Genomic DNA, 20,184 nt, shown 5'->3' with positions numbered 1-20,184 from the left:
ATAGCATGGCAGAAATGTAGGGCAAGGATGTCTTATAATGACAGTGTCGGGACCCCAAAAGCGGCTCAGTCAAAGTAAATGCTGGTTAGTAACAAAAAACAAAAAAAGGATGGAAGTTTCTTTTTATGTCTGCTTTTTTTAATTCTGTCTTTGACATTTACAAAGTTTCTGAAATATTTAATGTTTGATAACTGCAGCTGCAGCTACAGTTGCAAAAGCAGCTTGTTGCTGTATGAAGCAAAGACTTTTAAGTACAGAGTTCAAATCATTAAACACAGGCACTGGAGTGGCTTAAAAGGACAACTGTTTTATGAATACAGCATTGCTCAAAGGCGTCCCCGGCCACTGGCAGGCTGAGCTCTAGCATGGCAGATAATATAGCACAAATCCACATAAAAAGGCTGCGCACAGGAGGAGCATAAACACAAGTTAAGCCTATACACAGTTGGAGGTTATAGTGGCAGCGGGTGGAGCTGTGCTGAATTGCAGACCACAGGAATGGCCTATTTTGGAAAATCCCGCCTCCTCTTAGAGAAGAAAGCGCAGCTCAAGCTCTTCACTGAGCATCCAGGATGTCTGGTTTGCCACTTGGGCTATGTGATGTCTCCCCCGACCAGGGGGAAGGGGTGACCTGATTATAGAGAACGTCCTGAGAGCCAGAAAGGAAAGCCTTGAGATAGACCTGGTACATCAGGAACAGATTGAGAGCGACTATGGCGAGAAGCGGGAAAAAGGTCAGCCCCGAGCCGAAGCCTCGCCAGGAGCTGCATGTGTTCAGGCTGAACCAGTAAACAAGCCTGTAAACAAAAAAACAAAACTGCAAATCAGTTAAAGCAACAAACATAAAGAGTTGAGAAGAAGCTAAAATCTCCACACTTCAATCAGTCAGACTTGTTTTGGTTTTGTTGTCAAAGGTCTGAATAAACCTGCATACATCAGGATGAAACTATTTTTAAAAAGGTTTTCAGAAACACTTTACAATTAAAAACAAAAAGGTTTTTGTAATTATTGACAAGACTTAGCCAAATGCACATCACCATGACAACATTTTATGATTTTAAAAAACCTTTTTCTGATCGTAGTCCCATTCAGTAATACAATGCTGCAGGTGTTAACTCCATGCCTAAAAATCGTTTTAGAAATCTAGGTTTCATATCAGTCCTGTTAGTTGACTTTGTAGGGACGTATTTAAAATAAAGTTTACAAAAGGTTCTCATCAGATTTTAGTTTGTAACTTAAGTAATAAAACAAATAAAATAACACATTTCCCAGCCACAAATTGAATTTTTTTTCTATTTCATTCTAGTGACTACCATCAAAAATGATTAGATAACTGGAAAAGTAACATATGAACTGCCGGGTTTCCAACATTTATCCAGCTGCGGGTTATTTGTTCACTGCAAAATCAGACCCCTTGAAATAAATAAAAAATTCTGACCCCATTGGCAGATCTTTAAATACCCAAAGAATGAAAAATAAAAATCTGCTAAAGGGGGGATAAAAAGGTCTTACCAAGAATTTTTAAGTTTCCAGTCACTAAGACATGTTTCTCAAACTAAGATTTTTTTGGTGTTGAAAAATTTTCTTGATAAGACTATTTATTTTTTGCAAGACAGAAAATAAGACATTTTTCCTTGCAGCGTTCAGCATGTCTATGGTTTGTGCCCAGAAAAACTCAGAGATGTGATTTTAAGCTTAATTTTCTTTAAATATCATCAGAAAAAGAGTATGTTGAAAACACCACAAACACGATGTTGATCGGAGTCGGTCTTCAACTATATTGCATTTAGCACAACACATGTTTGATGCTTTCAACATAAACATGTTTGATATGCAGTAGGGAGGCAACAATTCACTTTCCCAACGATTCAGTTCAATGGGGTTCAGTTTTAAACAGAGATTTGTGGCATCCCTAGTTACCAGACCTTTTGTCCAATTCTCTCTGAGGTTCCTGGTTTAAAATGCTTCTTCCCTGTTTAGCCACCAGTCCGTCAGCTTTGACAGGGAGCAAAGGTTTTTCAATCAAGTGAAGGTTTCTCCACTGAATACTAAATTTACAGAGGTGAAAGGAGAATCAAAAGAAAAGCAGTTTAAACTGAGAGATAAAAATTTTCTGAATGACAGCGTTTGTAATTCTCTTAAATACTATATTAGTAGATCAAAATAGAAAAAAATAAACTAACAACTTTGGTTTATGCTGCTAGACATTAATCATTTCATTTTTGGCTTGGGAACTCGTGCTTCCTCCTCATTGACTCTATAATTTACATCAAACATGAACGAGCCGCTGACAGACTAAATGAAGGGAGCTGCTGCAAACTGAGATTATTAGGGAGTCGAGTGAGCTTTCTGCTGCTCTGCAACGTGCCGCTTTCTCTCTGGCTTTGTTAATAACAGTGGTGGCGTTCATTTTTAGCCACTCCGACAGACGGCAGCAATCGTCTGAAGCTTCAGACTGAAATAACTACCGTAAGATTTTGTGGTGCACAAAGTTAAGTTTTACGAACCAGACTGACAGTCATCATTAAAAATAAAAACCTAGTGGTAAACTGAAAACTGACTTCTAAAACAATTCTAGATCGGGAGTTTTCTATCGTATTCTTTGTGCATTCCCAGTATTTTGTGACTTAATGATTTTGGGTATGTGGAGGCGAAATTGCTTTACGACTCCATCAGACTTCTTCGAGTCTCACCTTCCAATGATGAACATGGCGACTAGCATGGGCACCACCTTAAGCTGCTCTTGAGGGACTATCAATGCTATGAGGATAAGATTGAGCACGTAGAGGAGCAGCAGTTCCAAGGATGCTGTAATAAACAGCTGTTGAAGCCTCCGTCTTCGTGGAAGGGACTCCGGCACATCGAGGGAGCCGGAGCAAAACTGGCAGGCTGCACCCCCGAGCATCGCTGAGAGGGATGAAACAGCAACACGTCAGTCATCATCTTGAAACTGAGCCACTGTTCCACAGACAGCTAACGACAAACCCGTCTGACAACACCCTTTGGTTTTTCATTTTCATTTGAATGCAGCAAACTGCCGGCCAAAAGGACCTGCATGCAAATCCTCCTCACTTTCATCTGACTGATAAATGGTGCAGGGAAAAATCATCTGGACTAGAATTGGTCTGGCTGTTTGTGTTGCTCCGAGTCACTAAGATTGGGAGGTGATTAAAAAGACAATTAGGACAGAGCCTGAGAGACAGAAATGAAGCCAACTTCTTATTGTAGTTTCCATTTAAAGCTGAGTAAAAAAAAGGGAAAAATCCCATTTCTCTCCCGAGGCCCAGTTGAAAGAGGATGAAATTAAAGGAGATACTGAAACATTCCAAGACGAGGCAGCCAGACAAACCAAATCCTCTCCTAATCTTTGTCTTTCATTTGCGCTGAGTGTATGTGAGGTGAGGGAGCTGTACCAAGCAGAATGGGGAGTGAAGCCACCACACAGCAGCACAAGGCGAAGACGATCCGGCTCTCAGTGCTGGGGCATTCAGGGATTCTGATGGGGACGTAGACGTAGAACACATAGAGAATCCCGGCCGCACAAAGAAGAGAGGCCAGAGCTGAGAGGAAGGCAGGGAGCCGGCCTTTCAGACAGCATGTACACAGGCAGCAGCATCGTCCCCGATCTGAAGCCTCCTCTGCTGCAGCGTCTGCCTGACCTCCTGAGCTCCACACAGTCAGTTCAACACTCTCTGGTGGAGGGCTTATGAGGGGCCGAACCTCATCTACAGTACAGTCCAAAGTGTTGGATTCTGGACTCCATCTGGGTGGGTCAGTGCCGTTGGGGATGTCTCCTTGGGAGGCTGGCGTTTGCGGGCTAGTGCAGTTTTCAACAGTGGCTTCCAAACTGATCACTGTGAGGACTGGACTGGAACCCCGTTGATCCGTCTCCCCTTCTTTTGACTGATGAGCTCTAGGGTTCCCAGGGTTTCTGTGCTGCTGGTGGCACTGCAGAGCTGAACCTGTTCAAAAAGGAGCACAGTTTTAGAGCAGCAACACTGAAGTCCAGACTATCAAACTATCATGAACTCTTAGTTTTTCATAAACAATTTCAGCCATAAATCACATGTAGTTCACTTTTCGAGACATGCCTTCAGAGGTCGCCACAGCCAATCAGCTTTCTGCAATTCGTGGTTTGGCAGAAATTTTTACGCTGGATATTACCTTCCAGACACACGACACTGCATTTCATCCGGGCTGGGGACAAGGAGAACCAGACTTGGGCCCCCACATACCAGCAATAAATCCGATAAGTTTAAATTTCTTTCATATATTTTGCGTTCATTTTATTTTGATACATTACTTCATATTACGCATTTGAATCTTGCTTGATTTTTAGGGAGTCAAGTCTTGTAACAGTGAAATGGTGGAGCCTCAGAAACCAATTCTGTTGTTTTGCCAACGCAAACTAAGAATGTTGTTCCTGGTAATCCTTAAATCTGAATAAATTACAACTAAACACAATTTAAGAGAAACATGTTACAATTCGAAGAGTTTCTAGGGTTAAAAAAATTTTTTTTTTTTACAAGTAATTGTTAAGGTTCATTTTATTTTAAAGAGAAACCAGGAAAGTGATGGAATATGTGAGAGGGTCATGAGGTCTTTAGAGCTGAGTGACACGGTTTCAGTTACTTTTGGTCTTTATGTTTTTACGTCATAAATAACAGTAAATCAAGTCCTTACCTTGTTAAGATGTGAATTAAACACAATCAAACAGATTTGGAACCAAAATATTTTTAAATATTGTTACTGCTGACTTTCGAAACAGTATCCATTTAAACTAAGAGGCTTTTAGTAATATTTGTGTTATGGAGGGTTACAAGAATCCCCCTACTTCTACAGTACAGATTGATTTTCTTGCAGATTTTCTTCAAAAGACTAGAGCAGGGGTCGGGAACCTATGGCTCGCGAGCCATATATGGCTCTTTTGATGGTCACATGTGGCTCGCAGACAAATCTTTAATTATACTTTTTTTTTCATTAGACCAGTCCTTCTCGGGCGCGATGCGATGCCAGAAGCGCGCAGTTAGTAACAGTGCTTAGAGAGAAAAATCTGCGCCAGCGATATCAGTTTACAATTATCTATTATTTCACTGAGTTTGTACCACCTGGAAACCTGTGAATTGCCGTGCCTAAAACTGCGCTCCCGTCTCTGAGAAAGAGCGCGCAGATGCGGGGACGGGATGTGTGAGGAAGAAAGCAGAGGGTGGGGCTGAGGGGGTTGTGGGGACAGGCAGCAGGTGAATCACGCAGGGATTGTAAATACGTAAAACCCGCTGCCCGTCACTCACTGCAGCGTGTGAGTGTGTGTTTGGCTCCGTATCTGCATGTGAGCAGTCTCTCACATCTACAGAACAATTTAGTTTTAAACATATTGTCGCGGACTGAGCGGCTGTTGGGCCGCGTTGAAAGTTCTGGAGTTCATTAAACGCATCAAGCAGAGATCTGATTGGCTCTCAGTTCTGTCGCTCAGCCTGTTATTAGGTAGTTTGGACCAATGGTGTTCAGCTATGGGCCAAATAAGGGAAATGGGAGGGCTGGAGCGGGAGCAGGGGAATATAAAGTTGGGAGAAGTGCTCTCGTCTCAGCGGGAGAGATTCAGGAGTTGCTGAATTAATTGTGCGGCGTTTGTCGCGGTCTGCAGTAACCAGAATAAAGAACCTTAAAAGAGGTTAAGTCTCCGTGCCTCCATGTGGGAAAGGGGCACCACATTATTGTATGGCTCTTTCGAAATTACATTTCAAAATATGTGGCGTTTATGGCTCTCTTGGCCAAAAAGGTTCCCGACCCCTGGACTAGAGTGTTGGTTTTGTCTTAGTTGCTTCATGAAAGCAGCAAAATTCGCTTTATAGCAGCAAGAAAGTCTTTTTACATCCATTGATGGCTCAAGAAAAGTTAGGGCTGCAAAGCTTTGACTACTAATAAAACAGCATGTTTTGATGACTTTTTGGTCATGGCAGTTGCAAAAGTTAAACTGTTGCAAAACAACTTCACAAGTGCAAAAAGTATTTATACAGGAAGGATGCTGTTGTCAAATCTAAGAACTTCCTCAGAACCTGCAACCGTGTTGAAACCATTTTTTAAAGATCTAGTCCACCCAATTCTTTCTGGCTCCTTTTGAGCACCGCAGCTCTAACAGGCAGATAGAAGAAGGCAGCAGCAATAACTCACTCCTTGGCTGATCTTGTGCTGGTGGCTGTTCCAGCGAAAGCTGGGAGCCAGAGACGGAGTGGGAGGACGAGCGCAGCTCCTCCACTGAAGACTCAGGGCTGTCTGAGACCGGCGCCAGCGAGATCTGAGTGTCCAGGTCCAGGAAGGGAGAGAAAGAGAGCCTGGCTGGGTCGATGTCCTGGAGCTGGTTGATGATGTCACTGATGGACTCCTTCATGCTGTCGAGCTCCTTGGCATTTTGATGGTTAGTGGCTTGAAGCCCTGAGGTGCTCATAGTCACACAGCCTGAGAGGAGCAGGGAGAAGTTCAGACTAAAACCAAGCCAAAATCAGGAAACCAGATCTGGAACATAAGAGATAGAAGAACATTAATCAGACTAAGCTCAACCTAAAAAGTATTTTATCCATATTTACATCATTTTAGAAACCTAGTTTTTCAGTAACATTTAGCATAGAATTTTTTTTTGACAGATATGCTAAATTGTTAATTTTGTGATGATACTTGAATTTTTTGTTGTTGTTTTTTAAAAACAGTCTCTACTTTTTATTGTTTTATGGTCCATTTCCAACACATGTGCAAAAAAGCATTGATTTTTGAAGAAAACAACACCGAAACTACTCAGTGGCCTTGCGGTAGAGTGTCCGCCCTGTGACTGGAAGGTCCAGGCCGAGTCATACCAAAGACTCTAAAAATGGGACCCAATGCCTCCCTGCTTGACACTCAGCATTAAGGGGTTGGATTGGGGGGGTTAATCCACCAAATGGTTCCCGAGCGTGGCTGTGTCTGAAGCTCACCGCTCCCACAGGGGATGGGTCAAATCCGGAGAACAAATTTCACACACCTAGGTGTGTGACAGCTAACGGTACTTTGACTTTAAAACAATATTTGATGAGTGTGACTCCATGTGGACTGTAACGACAAGGGTTTTTTAAAGAGAAAGATCACTTCTATTTATGTCAGACAGAAGACAATTAACCGAAAGAACAGAGTCTGTCCTTTGCTGTGACCTGAATTAGGCTCTGCGAGTTTGAGCCGTTCCTTAACTCCCTTTTAGAGACTCTATTTTGTAGTCTGGTGTCTTCTGAACAATTTCAAAATATTGACACAGCTTTACAGTCTCCTGTAGGAGGTCCAGAAACCACATTGGTGTTGCCAAAATAGCTCTAATGATGCAGTCAGGACAATAAACCTGCATCATGCTCTATTTCCAAATTCTGCACACCCTCAGATGATAAACGTACATGTAGGTACAGGTGGATGCTTAAGTAAATTTAGCATTTTCTGTAAAAGGTTTACCAGTTTTGGAGCAGAAAACGATTAAATAAAAATAAAAATTAATGGGGTTAAAAAAAGACCTGAATGCAAAATTTGATTGGTTGCATCCATAAACACAATAGCACTGATTGTGATCGTGCGTTTTCCTTCAATAAGATAAACACAGATGCCCCAACTTTTTTGATAAATGTAGTCTTCAGTGATCCATTTAACTGAATAAATTATGTGTAAATTTAACTTTGTTTTGGTTTTGTACTCTGAAAAGATAAGTAATTTGAATGAAATACTTGTAATTGTGTAAAGAAAATTGATAATGTTTTTACTTTAAATCTTGACTATTTTCTAAATTTAGATTATTTTAAAAGTGATAGTAAAGCCACTTACTGACCTCTTAAACTGGGTTAAACATAAGTTTCTTTGTTGATTCTCAAGCTAACATTTACTTTTAGGGATTTTTATTTTGTTCGAGCAATACGTTGAATTTTTTTACTTCATAGATTTGAATCAAACGCAGCTCTTCCTCCTGATTTGGCTTAAGTGCTTATAAATGTCTTCAGGGAACTTATGATCACCTCTGCAGTTTTAACTGTAATACAGAAAATTTTAATTTGTTTAAAAATAATAATCAGCTAGAAATACAGAGTTGAATTCATTATCTATTGCGTGTATACCACGTTGAGTGCTGGGATGGCAGAAAAAGCCTTATCTAGTTTATTTCAGTGTGATACTCATTAAAGAGCTACGTTCATGTGTATTTAGGCAAGTATTCAGGACAACTAGGTGATTAAAATCAGAGCAGAACAACAGTTCTTGTTCTTGGCCGTATTATAGGTACAAAGAGTAGGAATCAGACGTCTTTAGTCCCACTCCCATCATCTTTTGATCCATTGAAAAACTGTTCCTAGTGGTATTTTAAGTATGAATATGCTATTTTTTTAGCCTAAATAGAATCGTTTCTAGGACATAGTTGCAGCAGTAGTTCATTTGAATTTTGCCTCTGAGTTGTAGGCGGCATTATTGGCACGGAGCAACGCGCCCCCATTTCCTATCATCCATCTGTTGACACGGTCTCCTGCTAGCTTACAGCCCCACACAACCCTGACCTAACTTTAACAGGCAAACAAAGATGGCGAGCAGAATTGAAGGTATCCAGCCGAACAGATTTGACCCAGATAAGGAAAACAAAGACGTACATGGATCTGATTGTACAAGTGGATGTATCAGAACAGAGCGGAGCAGGGAGTGTCTGCTCCTGATTCACAACTATTTGAGTAGAGAAATACTGGTTCAATCTTAATTTCCTTTATATACAGTCAGGACCATAAATATTTGGACAGAGACACATTCTAATTTATTTTCTGTACATTACCACAATGAATTTGAAATAAAACAACTCAGATGCCATTGAAGTGCAGACTTTCAGCTTTTATTCCATGGGTTGAACAAAAAGATTGCATAAAAATGTGAAACACTAAAGCTTTTTTTAAACACAATCCCTTCATTTCATGGGCTCATAAGTAAGTGGACAAATGAAATAACTGAAAACAAAATGGTCATTACGGAGATTTGGTTGAAAAGCCTTTGTTGGCAATGACAGCCTGAAGTCTTGAACTCATGGACATCACCAGATGCTGGGTTTTCTCCTTCTGGATGCTCTTCCAGGCCTTTACTGCAGCAACTTTCAGTTGTTGTTTGTTTGTGGGCCTTTCTGTCTGAAGTTTAGTCTTCAACAAGTGAAATGCTGCTCAATTGGGTTAAGATCAGGTGACTGACTTGGCCATTCAAGAATATTCCACTTCTTTGCTTGAATGAACTCCTGAGTTGCTTTGGCTGCATGTTTTGGGTCGTTGTCCATCTGTATTATGAAACGCCGCCCAATCAGTTTGGCTGCATTCACCTAGATCTGCGCAGACAGTATGTCTCTGAACACCTCTGAATTCATTGGGCTGCTTCTGTCCTGTGTCACGTCATCAATAAACACTAGTGTCCCAGTGCCACTAGCAGCCATGCACGCCCAGACCATCACACTGCCTCCACAGTGTTTTACTGATGATGTAGTGTGCTTTGGATCATGAGCTTCTCCACGCCTTCTCCATACTTTTCTCTTGCAATCATTCTAGTAGAGAACATGCTGGCTTTTTTAGATGCTTTTTAGCAAAGTCCATGTAGCCTTCGAGTCTTCTTTTTAATGGTAGACTTGGATATTGATACGCCTACCTCCCGGAGAGTGTTGTTCACTTGGTTGGCTGTTGTGAACGGGTTCCTCTTCAATATGGAAATGATTCTGCCATCATCCACCACTGTTGTCTTCCGTGGACGTCCAGGTGTTTTTGCGTTGCTGAGTTCACCAGTTCTTTCTTTCTTTCTTTCTCAGGATGTACCACACTGTAGTTTTGCCACTCCTAATACTGTAGCAATTTCTCGCATGTTTTTTTTTCTGTTTTCTCAGCTTAATGATGGCTCCTTTCACCTGCATGGAGAGCTCCTTTGACCACATGTTGTCTGTTCACAGCAAAATCTTCCAAATGCAAGCACGAGTCCTCTAATCAACTCCAGGCCTTTTATGTGCTTCATTCATAATGACCTAACAAGGGAATTGCCCACACCTGCCCATGCAATAGCATGGAAGTCAATTGTCCAATTACTTAGGAGCCCATGAAATGAAGGGATTGTGTTTAAAAAATGCTTTAGTTTTTCACGTTTTTATGCAATCTTTTTGTTCAACCCATGGAATAAAAGATGAAAGTTTGCACTTCAATGACATCTGAGTTTTTTTATTTCAAATTAACTGTGGTAATGTACAGAAACTAAATTAGAAAGAATGTATCTCTGTCCAAATATTTATGGTCCTGACTGTATGTCCTCCATTATTAGAAAATGCTACAAAAACATGTTAAAAACACCAAAAACAACATTTTTATTGGAGCGGGTCTGAAAAAAGTCTGAGTTTTGGGGGAAAAACCAGAAAAGAAAAATCAGTGGGATGGTCAAAATCAAAATAGTCACTAAGTGGAAAAGTTGTGAAGACAGCAGGGCAGGATTGTTTCTTTACTAAAAGGTTGGTTTGACCGACAGTAATGATGGGAACACAGACCTGTTTTAGTTTTAACAGCTAAAGGAAAAGACGCGGTGGGGGAGTCACTGAAAAGAACCTTTTCAGGTGACTTACCTCTTGAAGATCATCAAGAGAATGCCAAGAGTGTTCAAAGCAGTAATCAAATCAAATCAGGTGGCTACTATGAAGAACAATATGACATATTTTCAGTTGTTTCACACTTTTTTTTTTGTCATGTGTATATAATTCCACACGTGTTAATTCACAGTTGTGATGCATTCAGTATGACTCTACAATTTTCAGTCATGAAAATAAAGAAAACTCTGAATAAGACTTTTGGTCTGTACTATACATACATTATATATATTTATAAATATATATATATAAACAATATTTGTTATGCAGGCGTATATGTAAGGTGTTAATTTAGTTTAAAACAAAAGAAAATATATTGGGTGGGGGGCTATTTCACAGAACCCTGTTTTGTCCACACCAGAGTTCTTTTCCTCTTATTGTCTTCTTTTTCGGGTATGTGTGAAAGCCCCTCTCAACTCTGCTGCAAAGCAAACAAACGAACCCTAGTCCACATGAAAAGGAGAGTTTGAGTCTACTAGCAAGTGAACCCTGGTGTGCCTCAGCAACAAAGTGAATGCAGACAAAATATACAGCAAAAGTTAAAGTTAACCAAAGAGGGAAAGTGACATAAGCCTAAAATGATCCAAATATACCCCAAACGAGGCGTAGTGTAACTGCAGGGACTTTGACAGCCATCACACACTGCCATGAACCATAGAGATGTTGAAATCTGCCTTATATTTATCTCTTAAAATAAAGAAAGGGAACGGCTTAGAGGTTCAAAAGCACGTACACTTGAACATTTACACCACCAAAATAATATAAAATAAAAGGTCAATTTCTGTAACAGTTCAAAAAGTTCAAATGTATCCAAGCTCGCCTGTGCTGAAGAGCTAAGGAGGTTCCTGTTTATGATCTTGGTAATAAGTGTCACTGCAAAGCCCCACATGAAACAAACAACACATGTAACCATGACAACTAATGAAAATAAACGTACAGATAAATGACTCAGAAAGAAGTCTCCAAGCAGTTTGAAAGCAAACCAAACTTAACTGAGACATGATTCCAGCTTCATTTGCAACTATCTATGGTCAACAAAACCATAAGCAGACTATTAGAAGGTAGGAGCCACAACACAAACACTTAAACTGCTAAAGAAAGAAAGAAGAGATTAAATGAAAAATAATACAAGTCTTGAGACTTCTTGAGAAAGAAAATGATTCATCACAATCATGCAAAACGATCAGAATCTGGTGTGAGAGTTCTCACTTTCTCTGTTTAAGTTCTTATCTCGGCTTGTATTTTTCTCATGCATGAAAAGTTCCTGCTGATCCTCTTTGATGGGCATTCCTGTGCTCAGTGGTCACATCATTCATAATTTCCTTTTGTCTGAATAGTTCAAATGAAATCCTGAAGAGGTACAGACCACAAGTCTGACAGTAACATTTCCATTATTACGGTATGTTGTTTTTTTAGGGTGGAATCAAAGAGGCTGCAAGTTTAAAGTGCTTTCCCCTTAATCTTTTGTATGTGTGGAGGAATCGCCCCACTTGTTGACCCCAAAAATCAGACTTTTGTGTAATTCCTTCAATAAAAAAAATCGCATGCGCCAGATGAAAGTGGAATGGCACCAATCACGCGTCTTTGTCTAGCTGCGCGTGTTTGAACTGCTTCACAGGCCTCATTAACATCTGCAGATTGAATTTGGAGTATTTTCTTCTGTTCTTTTTTTTTGGAGCACAACCAGCTTTGACGCAGCCTGCACGTAAAACTCCACACCGACGGTTTGCCACCAAACTAAGGGAGTTTAGCGCGTAAAGAGCTCCATTAGTCTAAAAGGAGGGAAATAAATCACTGTGTCTGTGTGACCATCGGAGCAGGCGGGCAAGTAAAGGGCTGTTTGTTTGCCCCTCACAGTTGACCAGCTCTCAAAATGTACAACCTTCCCGCTTTTATCATCCAGGGGAAAGTTTGATGAAGTGCATGAGGTGCTGGAAATGCCTGAACAGTCGGGCGCATGCAGTCGTGCGTAAAGTAGACTTAAGTGATTCCTAATTTGCGCTCATCCGGCTACAGTTGTTCAAACTAAGGACTCACGCGATACTTCATTTGCCTCTGCGAGCTAAAAAATATAACTCGTTTATTCGGACTTACTTCAGTGACAGTCTGGGAAGTATCGAGGTGACTCTCCTCTCGCAGCCTCCGCTCGTTTTTTTGCCTTTCTTCCCTCCCCCTCCGCTCGCTTTTTGTCTTCCAGGATCCTGAACTTCTGAATCAAATTTCAGGACAGACAAATACGAGGCTCTTTTTTTACTCCCCGCCCACACACTTTCCCCCCACCTTCCTGGGTACCATGTCAAACGCCATATGGAGCAAATAAAGCCGGAGAAGACGCGCAGGAGCAGCAGGAGGAAGAGGAGGCGCTCTCTGTTTACCTTCTAACTCAACATTAACAAGCACGGGTTTATCCAAACAGAGCGCGAAACATGTATGCACAAATTAAACTGGAACACAAGTTTAGTATCCACACACCGAGGCTGTTTACTGCGCAGGGACTTTTACGCAAACATCTTCAGCTGTCAGGCCCTCAAACACGGACTCATTCAGGAGATTCCACCTGTTTCGAAGACAGTCTCAACTGGATTTTTGTTCAACCTACAGCTTTATACATGTTTACTTCCTATAAATATTAAATAGTGAAGATTTTCCGACAAGTTGATCCCAAACATGTAGATGTTTTGGGTGTATTTAAACACATTTATTTGGTTTTATATATATTCCATCTGCATGTCCAGCATTGTCATCCTGGCTGCCAGCATTGGAAATGTCTCCTCTGTGAACATTCTTAAACCTGAATGTTCCCCAACCACTGCATACATTTGAATTTTGCATCGACAGAGGACATTTGGAGCTTTTCAATAAAATATGTGAAGGAGTGGGGGGGGGGGGGAGTGTAGTTTTTGAAAGGTTTAAAAACATTTGACTGGACAAATTGTTTGTCCTCTGGCAGTCAGGAGGATATAAATATATAGAGAGAGAAAGTGCAGTTTCTGCACCAAAAGAAGAAGAAGAAATTTGACTAAAACACTCATTAGATTTTATTTATTGCACAAAAATATTGTCTGAAAATAAACATACCAAAATTCATTTGGACACATAATGAATAAATAAAAAATAACTATAACCAATAAGCTTCAAGTTTTAAAAAATATATATTTATATACAGGTTTTCTTCCTGTGGAATGAGTCCTGGTGGGAAGGCAGGTTCAAGTGATGAGCATTCAGCAGCACGGTCGACAATAGGCGAGGAGAAGAAGGCCAGGTCCTTTCCAGACAGAATTATTTTGGCTTTTTAGTCACAGCAAAATCAAAGCAATCATGAGCTGAGAAAGTCCCATGGAGTCGTCCTGAGGGCCTGGAGTCCGGTCAGTCTTCTGACAGCAGCCTGTGGAAGTGATCCTTCCTTTTCTTTAGTACCTCCTGGAAGTTATCCTAAAAGAAATACAGCAGGAGGCGTTTAGACCTGGTTCCCAAACTGGGGGGAGGGGGGACAGAAGCCAGATGCTGCTGCAGATAACCAGCTGTTCCATTTACAGCCACACAGCTGGATCAACTCAACAAGATGCTATGAACATACCTTCACAGCAAAAAATACATAAATAAAAAAAATTATTTCCTTTGTCTGAAATGCAAAAATAACTTTTAAAGGGCAAATTACTATCATTTGTAGTAACTAACTTTTTTTGGCAGAGAAAATGCATAATTTACAATCGAATAACATTGTTCGGTGCAGCATTAGTCTTCCTTAAAATCTTAATACTCAGTAATCTTATCCATATGCTAATAGTGCAAGAAAACAGTTCAATAAAATTATCAAATACACAGCATCAATGGGTTAGTTGAATTATAATTTGAATTTCTGTACAAACAAATACATTTAAAAGGTAAAAACTACAACGTTTTTGTTTAATTCACAATTTGACTTGTAGTACCTCATGACAACCACTGGGGGGTGTAAAACGACCCAATATCTTGGTTTGTTAAAACTGTTTTCTGTTAATCTCCTTCAGACAGTTTTATTCTGCTAGTTGAGACAAAAAAAACAGTTTTTTTTATTTAAGAGAATTATTGTTTTTGTGGTGCAAACTCTCAAATCTAAAAAGTTAAGAAGGTTAAACTACTCACAGCTGCAACCAGTTTCTCCATGTAAGGGATGAGCTTCTGCAGCTCTCTGTCCTCAGCCTCTCCAGACCAGCTCTTTATGGGTATCGTGTTCATAAGCTGCAGAACCACCAGACATAATGCATGAACCACCTCTACATCACCATCTCAAAAACAGCAGATTTACGAACAAGTGCCAAAATAAAACCATAAAAGTTGATTATTTATTAATTAAAAAAACACTTTTGCCTACATGGTAAGGATAAGTGTGGGGAGCATTGTCCAGAACCACCGTCTTTGTAAGGTCTCTTCCAAGAATGCTGAGATCTTTGATGTAGTGTCCAAGAACGCAGGCGCAATCGTCCTGATAGAGACGGTGTCTGCAACCGAAAAAGATTTTAAACACCCCAAAATCTCTGCTCTTACAAATAGGAAAAGTGAAAGTAGAAACGTCAAAAGGCAGACATACCGGAACAGCTTTTTCTGAGGATCAAAGATCTCCAGGATCTTCTCAGCATATTCTTTTTTTGCACAAGTGTATACAAACAGCTGCAGGGAAAAACACAAAACAGGCAACTGTAGCTAAATTGACATTAAAAAAAATAATTTCTAATTAAATGTCAAGAGTAAAATAGAAATACAATCATACCTCATAAATTTTGGCCATAGCCTGCAAAAACTCTCTGACATGTGGTCGCAAAATCATGTACGCCTGTTGGAAAAAGGCAGAAACTGAAATCATGTTTAAACTTCTGCAGCTTTTTATTGATATGGTGCTCTATTAAAACAGTGTAACCTTTCCAAAAAGGTCAATTTAGACATCATTTATCAAAATGACAAAAACACCTTTCCCTGACTTAAAACATAAAACAACTGCACTGAATGAATTATGGAAGAAACTAAAACAACAAAATATAATTGACTGACTTCTGGGGGGCAGCCTGTAGTGTGAAATCACCTTGTACTGATGATCCTGGAAGGACGTGTAGAAGGTATAATCTGCTTCTTCCATCACATTAAGAGAGCTGAACATCAGGGTCTCCTCCTAGAATACACAACCATTCAGTCTTTCTTTATTTAGCCCCATATTAGATGAGCATTTGTGCTGCAAATAAAAGATTTTCTTTTTAATGAGGGTAGTACAGATTCAAGATATGCAGCTGTGAAAGTCTTAGCTGTTTGAAAACAAGCCAAAAAGAGCAGTTTGTTACTCTGATGGAGACTCATTTAACAACAGCAACAACAGGAAACATTAGCAGACGGCTGAAGTGAGTTTGGCTCAAAGTGCTTTGGACCGGGCCAAGACTAGACACACACAAACACAAACAGAGGTACAGCAGATGTTGCTGCTGACGCAGCAACGTTTCTCCACAGATGCTCAACAGTCACAGTCTTCATGATTCAGTATCATTAATTCCAAAGTTTTGACTTTTGGCCGGTGTTTGAAAATCAGCTATTATTAATGCTGCAGTTGTACTACACAGGACTCAGAACTGTCAAATGTTTGGGATTCTTCCTTTAATGATTCATCCTTTGTTCTTAAAATGTATATTTGTCACAACTGATATCTATATGTGAAGTAAGGTTTGCCATGACTTGACCCTATGACATTCATGTTCCCGGGTTGCTGAGTGCATGCAATGAAAAGGAGGTGGATAAAGACGTAACCAACCAGATCCACCACCAGCGTGGCCTCTGGAGTGCTCCTGGTCTTTGGAGGAATGTCTCTGAGACTAGGACGGGAATGTTCCGACTGTGAGGGAATGTTCTTGATGAAGGTTAACCTACACAAACACAAATAAATCTATCAAAAAAACAAAAACTATGGTGATGCATATGATTACAGGAAAAGAAAAACAAACATTTTCCTTTAGGAGTCCTATATCATAGTTAACATATAGAACACATGCATGATGATCAGATTAAACCATCATTCCTTTGTAATATTAAAAAAAGCAGAGAATTTATCATTTTCAGTTACAAGATTTTAACATTTTGGTTCCAGATTTTTGTCCCACCCCTGTCTTTGTGCTAAAACTCTAAAAGACAGAAGAACCATGGTTTTGAAGTGAAAAGAGTTATGCAGAAGGGATGAGACTGATCTTAACCCACCATCACACCCCTAGTAAGAATCAAACGTACGGATTAAAGACATCGTCCTCGTCCTCTGCCAGGAGGTCAATGGACCCGTAACCAAACACACCTTGTTCTGGGCTCATCAGTAAACTGTTTGCTTTTTCTGGACACTTTAAATCTGAACAAAAAAAAAAGTTAAGAAGCAACAAATCAAAATTTATACAAGTAAAATATATAAGAAAGAAAGTATTTATGAATCAAGACAACCATTTCCAACTCAAAATATTCTTATTTAATACTACAGTTGAATAAAAAATAAATTCTGCAATATTTTGCCCCATAAAAAGAAAAAAAAAACCAAATAAGCACAAGAAGAATACTTCTTGAGAATTAGGAATGAGGATGAGGGGTAAAAAAAACAAACACACATACTGATTTTAAACTCCCTTAAATCAACCAAAAAAAAAAGCACAAAAATAAAAGTTGCAGTCAGTTTACTTTATTCTCCATTAGGAAGCTTTACATGTCTTCGATGTTCAAAACTAAATGAACTCATCCATGTAATCAAAAAATCAAAGAATAGTGTGAGCCATAAAAGTCGAGTCATAAAAAGGCTTCCCTTTTCTGGTTTAGTTATTGGATTGGGCTAAAAGCAAAAATATTCTGTGCACAAAAAAAAAAAAAGAAAAAATACTTTTTCAAAATAACAATCTCAATCTTGACTGTGATTATTATTAGGATTACAAGGACAGGAATTGGACTCACTTTCTTTACTGGGTGTCAGGAAACGCATGATGGGGGAGTAAATGTTTCTGGCTGTAGAGTTCAGAGAAGACGACGCGTCCATCTCTGACAAAACGTGTTCTTGGCGCAGAATGGGTCTCAGTGGAGTCTTGAACGCCAAATCTAGACCATAAAGAATGAAAATGTTTAAAAACAACACAATTAAGAAATAGTTACTGTTTTTGTTAAGTGTCTTTGATGACATATCTACTAATAGATCACATTTGCACGCAACAAAAGAGGAAGTAAACGTCCACCTTTTAGATGAGCAAAATCTGCATCAATCTGCGTCTGGTGCTATATGTTCTGCCAAAGTTTCCTTAGTAAATTTTAAAACTATGTCCACCAATTTGGTGCAGTTCCACCAGATAATGTCAGTTTTAAGCTATGACAGAGCTAGCAGCTTTAGCTGCTCTTTAAGCAGATGTTTTGCTGCTTTTTACGTTTTTTTTGTGTTAGTAATGTGGACACAGTATTTCACGAGGAGACTGTCAAAACCATCTTCACAGAAGGAAGTCAAATTGCCGCTCTAAAGTGCACAGCCAAATTAGGAAGCTCTACTTCTTGTTTCTTATCCAAAACAAAACAAAATTCACTCAGAAAAACACCCTCAAAAGGAAGAACAGCAGACAACTTAGATTTAAGGAACAGCTATGGCTTTTGATATAGTTACTATCTGAATAAAGTTACTGTTAACTATTTCGGTATGAGCTTAAAAGTTTCTGTATTTATGGTGCATCTTTAGGTTCAAATCGGTATACATAAAAAACAAAACAAAAGTCAGATATTTTTTAACCTCAAGAAATAACAGAAACATGACTTTGCTTGTAAAACATGTGGGTGAAAATCTACCCGACTCTCTGTCATCAACAGGAATTGCCCTCTTTCTCGCACGGCCGCGGGGCAGCTGGCGCCTCCTCATTGTGGGAACTTCATTGTCGGAGTGGTTATCCGAGGTCTCTTTGTCCTATTCAGGAAGAAAATGACAGAATCCAAATGAAAGTTAAAACTACAAGTAGGATGAAAAGGTCAGAGGCCTTTTAAGGTCTCATGAAGGATATCGTCATGCAAAATGATCATACACAACAACCCACACTGTAAAGAGACCCTCGGCTGTGGTAGTCTAAACAGTCCGTGTGTCCTGGTGACCTACATGAGCGGGACCACCTCTCACACACAAACAGCTTTAATCCTCTAGAGCTGCATCAATCCTTCAAAGCAGCAAATCTCCTGAAAGCACGTCACCAAGTTGGGGACCATGGAATGTTGGGATTTAAAGATTTTGTAGCAAAGAGAAGGTCAGCATTAACTTGTAAGGAAACAAATGCCTGCATGGTTCCTTTTTTAAAAATAAAAACCTTTAAGCTGGTACATGGTGTTGATAGACAAACCATGGGAAAATAGGTATATCCTGACAAGTAGGGATGCACAGCATACCTGTAAATACAGTTGATTAAACGTAATTTTTATGTATTACCCTTGTGTAAGGTGTATATAGATGGCACTAATATAGTAAAAATCTGTGAAACATTTTTGTGCTGCTGTTGTTGGAAAAGTGCTTTATAAATAAAGTTCGAATTGAATTGTTGTTTCCGGTTGTTAGCTTAGGCTTGGTGTTACCTTTTCCTACGTTTTAGAAAACAATTAGTAACATATACATCTTGAAATAATGATATTAATATAAAACTTGTGTTTTTAAAACATTGCAGAGACAATAAATTAGGTTGGGTGAAGCTGTTGTTACACCACAGCAGCACCACAGCATGTTAGCGTTTGTTAGCAACAAAGCTATTTGCACGAGACGGCTAGCTACATACCTGTGTATCATCCAAGTTTGAAATGGTCAGTCAGTAATTTACAAAACTCAAATTACCTAGCAGTTCTACTAAGATTGTGTAAAGTATAAACAAAGGGATTACGGTAAAACATCATCATGCCTTACCTCGACCTGAAGGGGACTTTCGGAAACCGAAGAAATACTAGTTGAACTAGTAGTTCGACTCGGCGTTTCTCCACTAGTAGAACGTCTACGACTTTTCCTTTGCTTCCCAGAATAAGGTGTTGTCGTTTTCTGAGATCTAAGTTTCATTTTGAATCTTTAAAATGCCACTTGCAGTCATCGAAATGAAAACTATGGCGCTGGATTATCTAGATCGGACAAATCATTTCCCTTCGGCGCCAAACACGTAGCGTTCGTTCGCTGTAAGCCCGCCCCGCTCGTGCGCGCGTGTTCTGGAATCAATGAATTGCACTGGCTCTGACCGATAAGGTTCGAATCGACAGGGGTACGTTTGGTTCACTGAAACTAACAGATTGGGTGGGAGGTGCTTTCATCTAACGTAAACATGAAGTCACGTTCCTGTGTTTTTCCATGTCTGGGCAAGATCTAGGTCAAAATGAGAAACGTGGTTTTAAATATACAATTTTGTATATTAAATTCTAGAAATATAATTTTACCATGCCGTAATAACAAATAACATACATTTTATTTAAATAGAACTTTGAATAAAAACCATCAAAATGTTTTAAAACATAAGTGAAAAGTTTCTTGACGGTGCAATAAATATGGCATCAAATAATGGTACTAA

The 20,184-nt window shown here is 39.6% G+C and overlaps 2 protein-coding genes across 2 annotated transcripts; both read right to left on the bottom strand.

The window, feature by feature from the left end:
- Positions 1-116: 116 nt before the first annotated feature.
- Positions 117-12,866, bottom strand: LOC101162993 (uncharacterized). Its single transcript, XM_011474015.4, has 5 exons — positions 12,731-12,866; positions 6,172-6,513; positions 3,414-3,962; positions 2,694-2,907; positions 117-797 (listed from the first exon to the last, which is right to left on the bottom strand). Exons 2-5 carry the CDS (start codon positions 6,443-6,445, stop codon positions 557-559), a joined length of 1,278 nt encoding a protein of 425 aa, XP_011472317.1. The 5' UTR covers positions 6,446-6,513; positions 12,731-12,866; the 3' UTR covers positions 117-556.
- Positions 12,867-13,663: 797 nt separating this feature from the next.
- Positions 13,664-19,915, bottom strand: ctdspl3 (CTD (carboxy-terminal domain, RNA polymerase II, polypeptide A) small phosphatase like 3). The gene is made up of 11 exons (XM_004067910.5): positions 19,539-19,915; positions 18,449-18,563; positions 17,579-17,719; positions 16,880-16,991; positions 16,410-16,521; positions 15,696-15,782; positions 15,387-15,449; positions 15,207-15,286; positions 14,991-15,117; positions 14,762-14,857; positions 13,664-14,068 (listed from the first exon to the last, which is right to left on the bottom strand). Exons 1-11 carry the CDS (start codon positions 19,683-19,685, stop codon positions 14,003-14,005), a joined length of 1,146 nt encoding a protein of 381 aa, XP_004067958.1. The 5' UTR covers positions 19,686-19,915; the 3' UTR covers positions 13,664-14,002.
- Positions 19,916-20,184: the final 269 nt, after the last annotated feature.

This window comes from Oryzias latipes, chromosome 4 (assembly GCF_053564925.1).
Source record: "Oryzias latipes strain Hd-rR chromosome 4, Olatipes_Hd-rR_3.1".
NCBI lineage: Eukaryota > Metazoa > Chordata > Actinopteri > Beloniformes > Adrianichthyidae > Oryzias > Oryzias latipes.
The sequence above is the reverse complement of the archived record's forward strand: the minus strand, read 5'-3'. Positions and strand labels throughout refer to the sequence as shown.

Coding starts and splice junctions, on each gene's coding strand:
- LOC101162993 (XM_011474015.4), bottom strand. CDS start 6,445: ATGAGCACCTCAGGGCTTCAAGCCACTAACCATCAAAATGCCAAGGAG. Junction 3,963..6,171: donor AGCACAAGATCAGCCAAGGA/GTGAGTTATTGC, acceptor CTTTTTGAACAG/GTTCAGCTCTGCAGTGCCAC. Junction 798..2,693: donor GCCATGTTCATCATTGGAAG/GTGAGACTCGAA, acceptor TTTTGTTTACAG/GCTTGTTTACTGGTTCAGCC.
- ctdspl3 (XM_004067910.5), bottom strand. CDS start 19,685: ATGAAACTTAGATCTCAGAAAACGACAACACCTTATTCTGGGAAGCAA. Junction 16,522..16,879: donor GAGGACGATGTCTTTAATCC/GTACGTTTGATT, acceptor GTGTTTGTGTAG/GTTAACCTTCATCAAGAACA. Junction 15,783..16,409: donor CCACGCTGGTGGTGGATCTG/GTTGGTTACGTC, acceptor TGTGTATTCTAG/GAGGAGACCCTGATGTTCAG.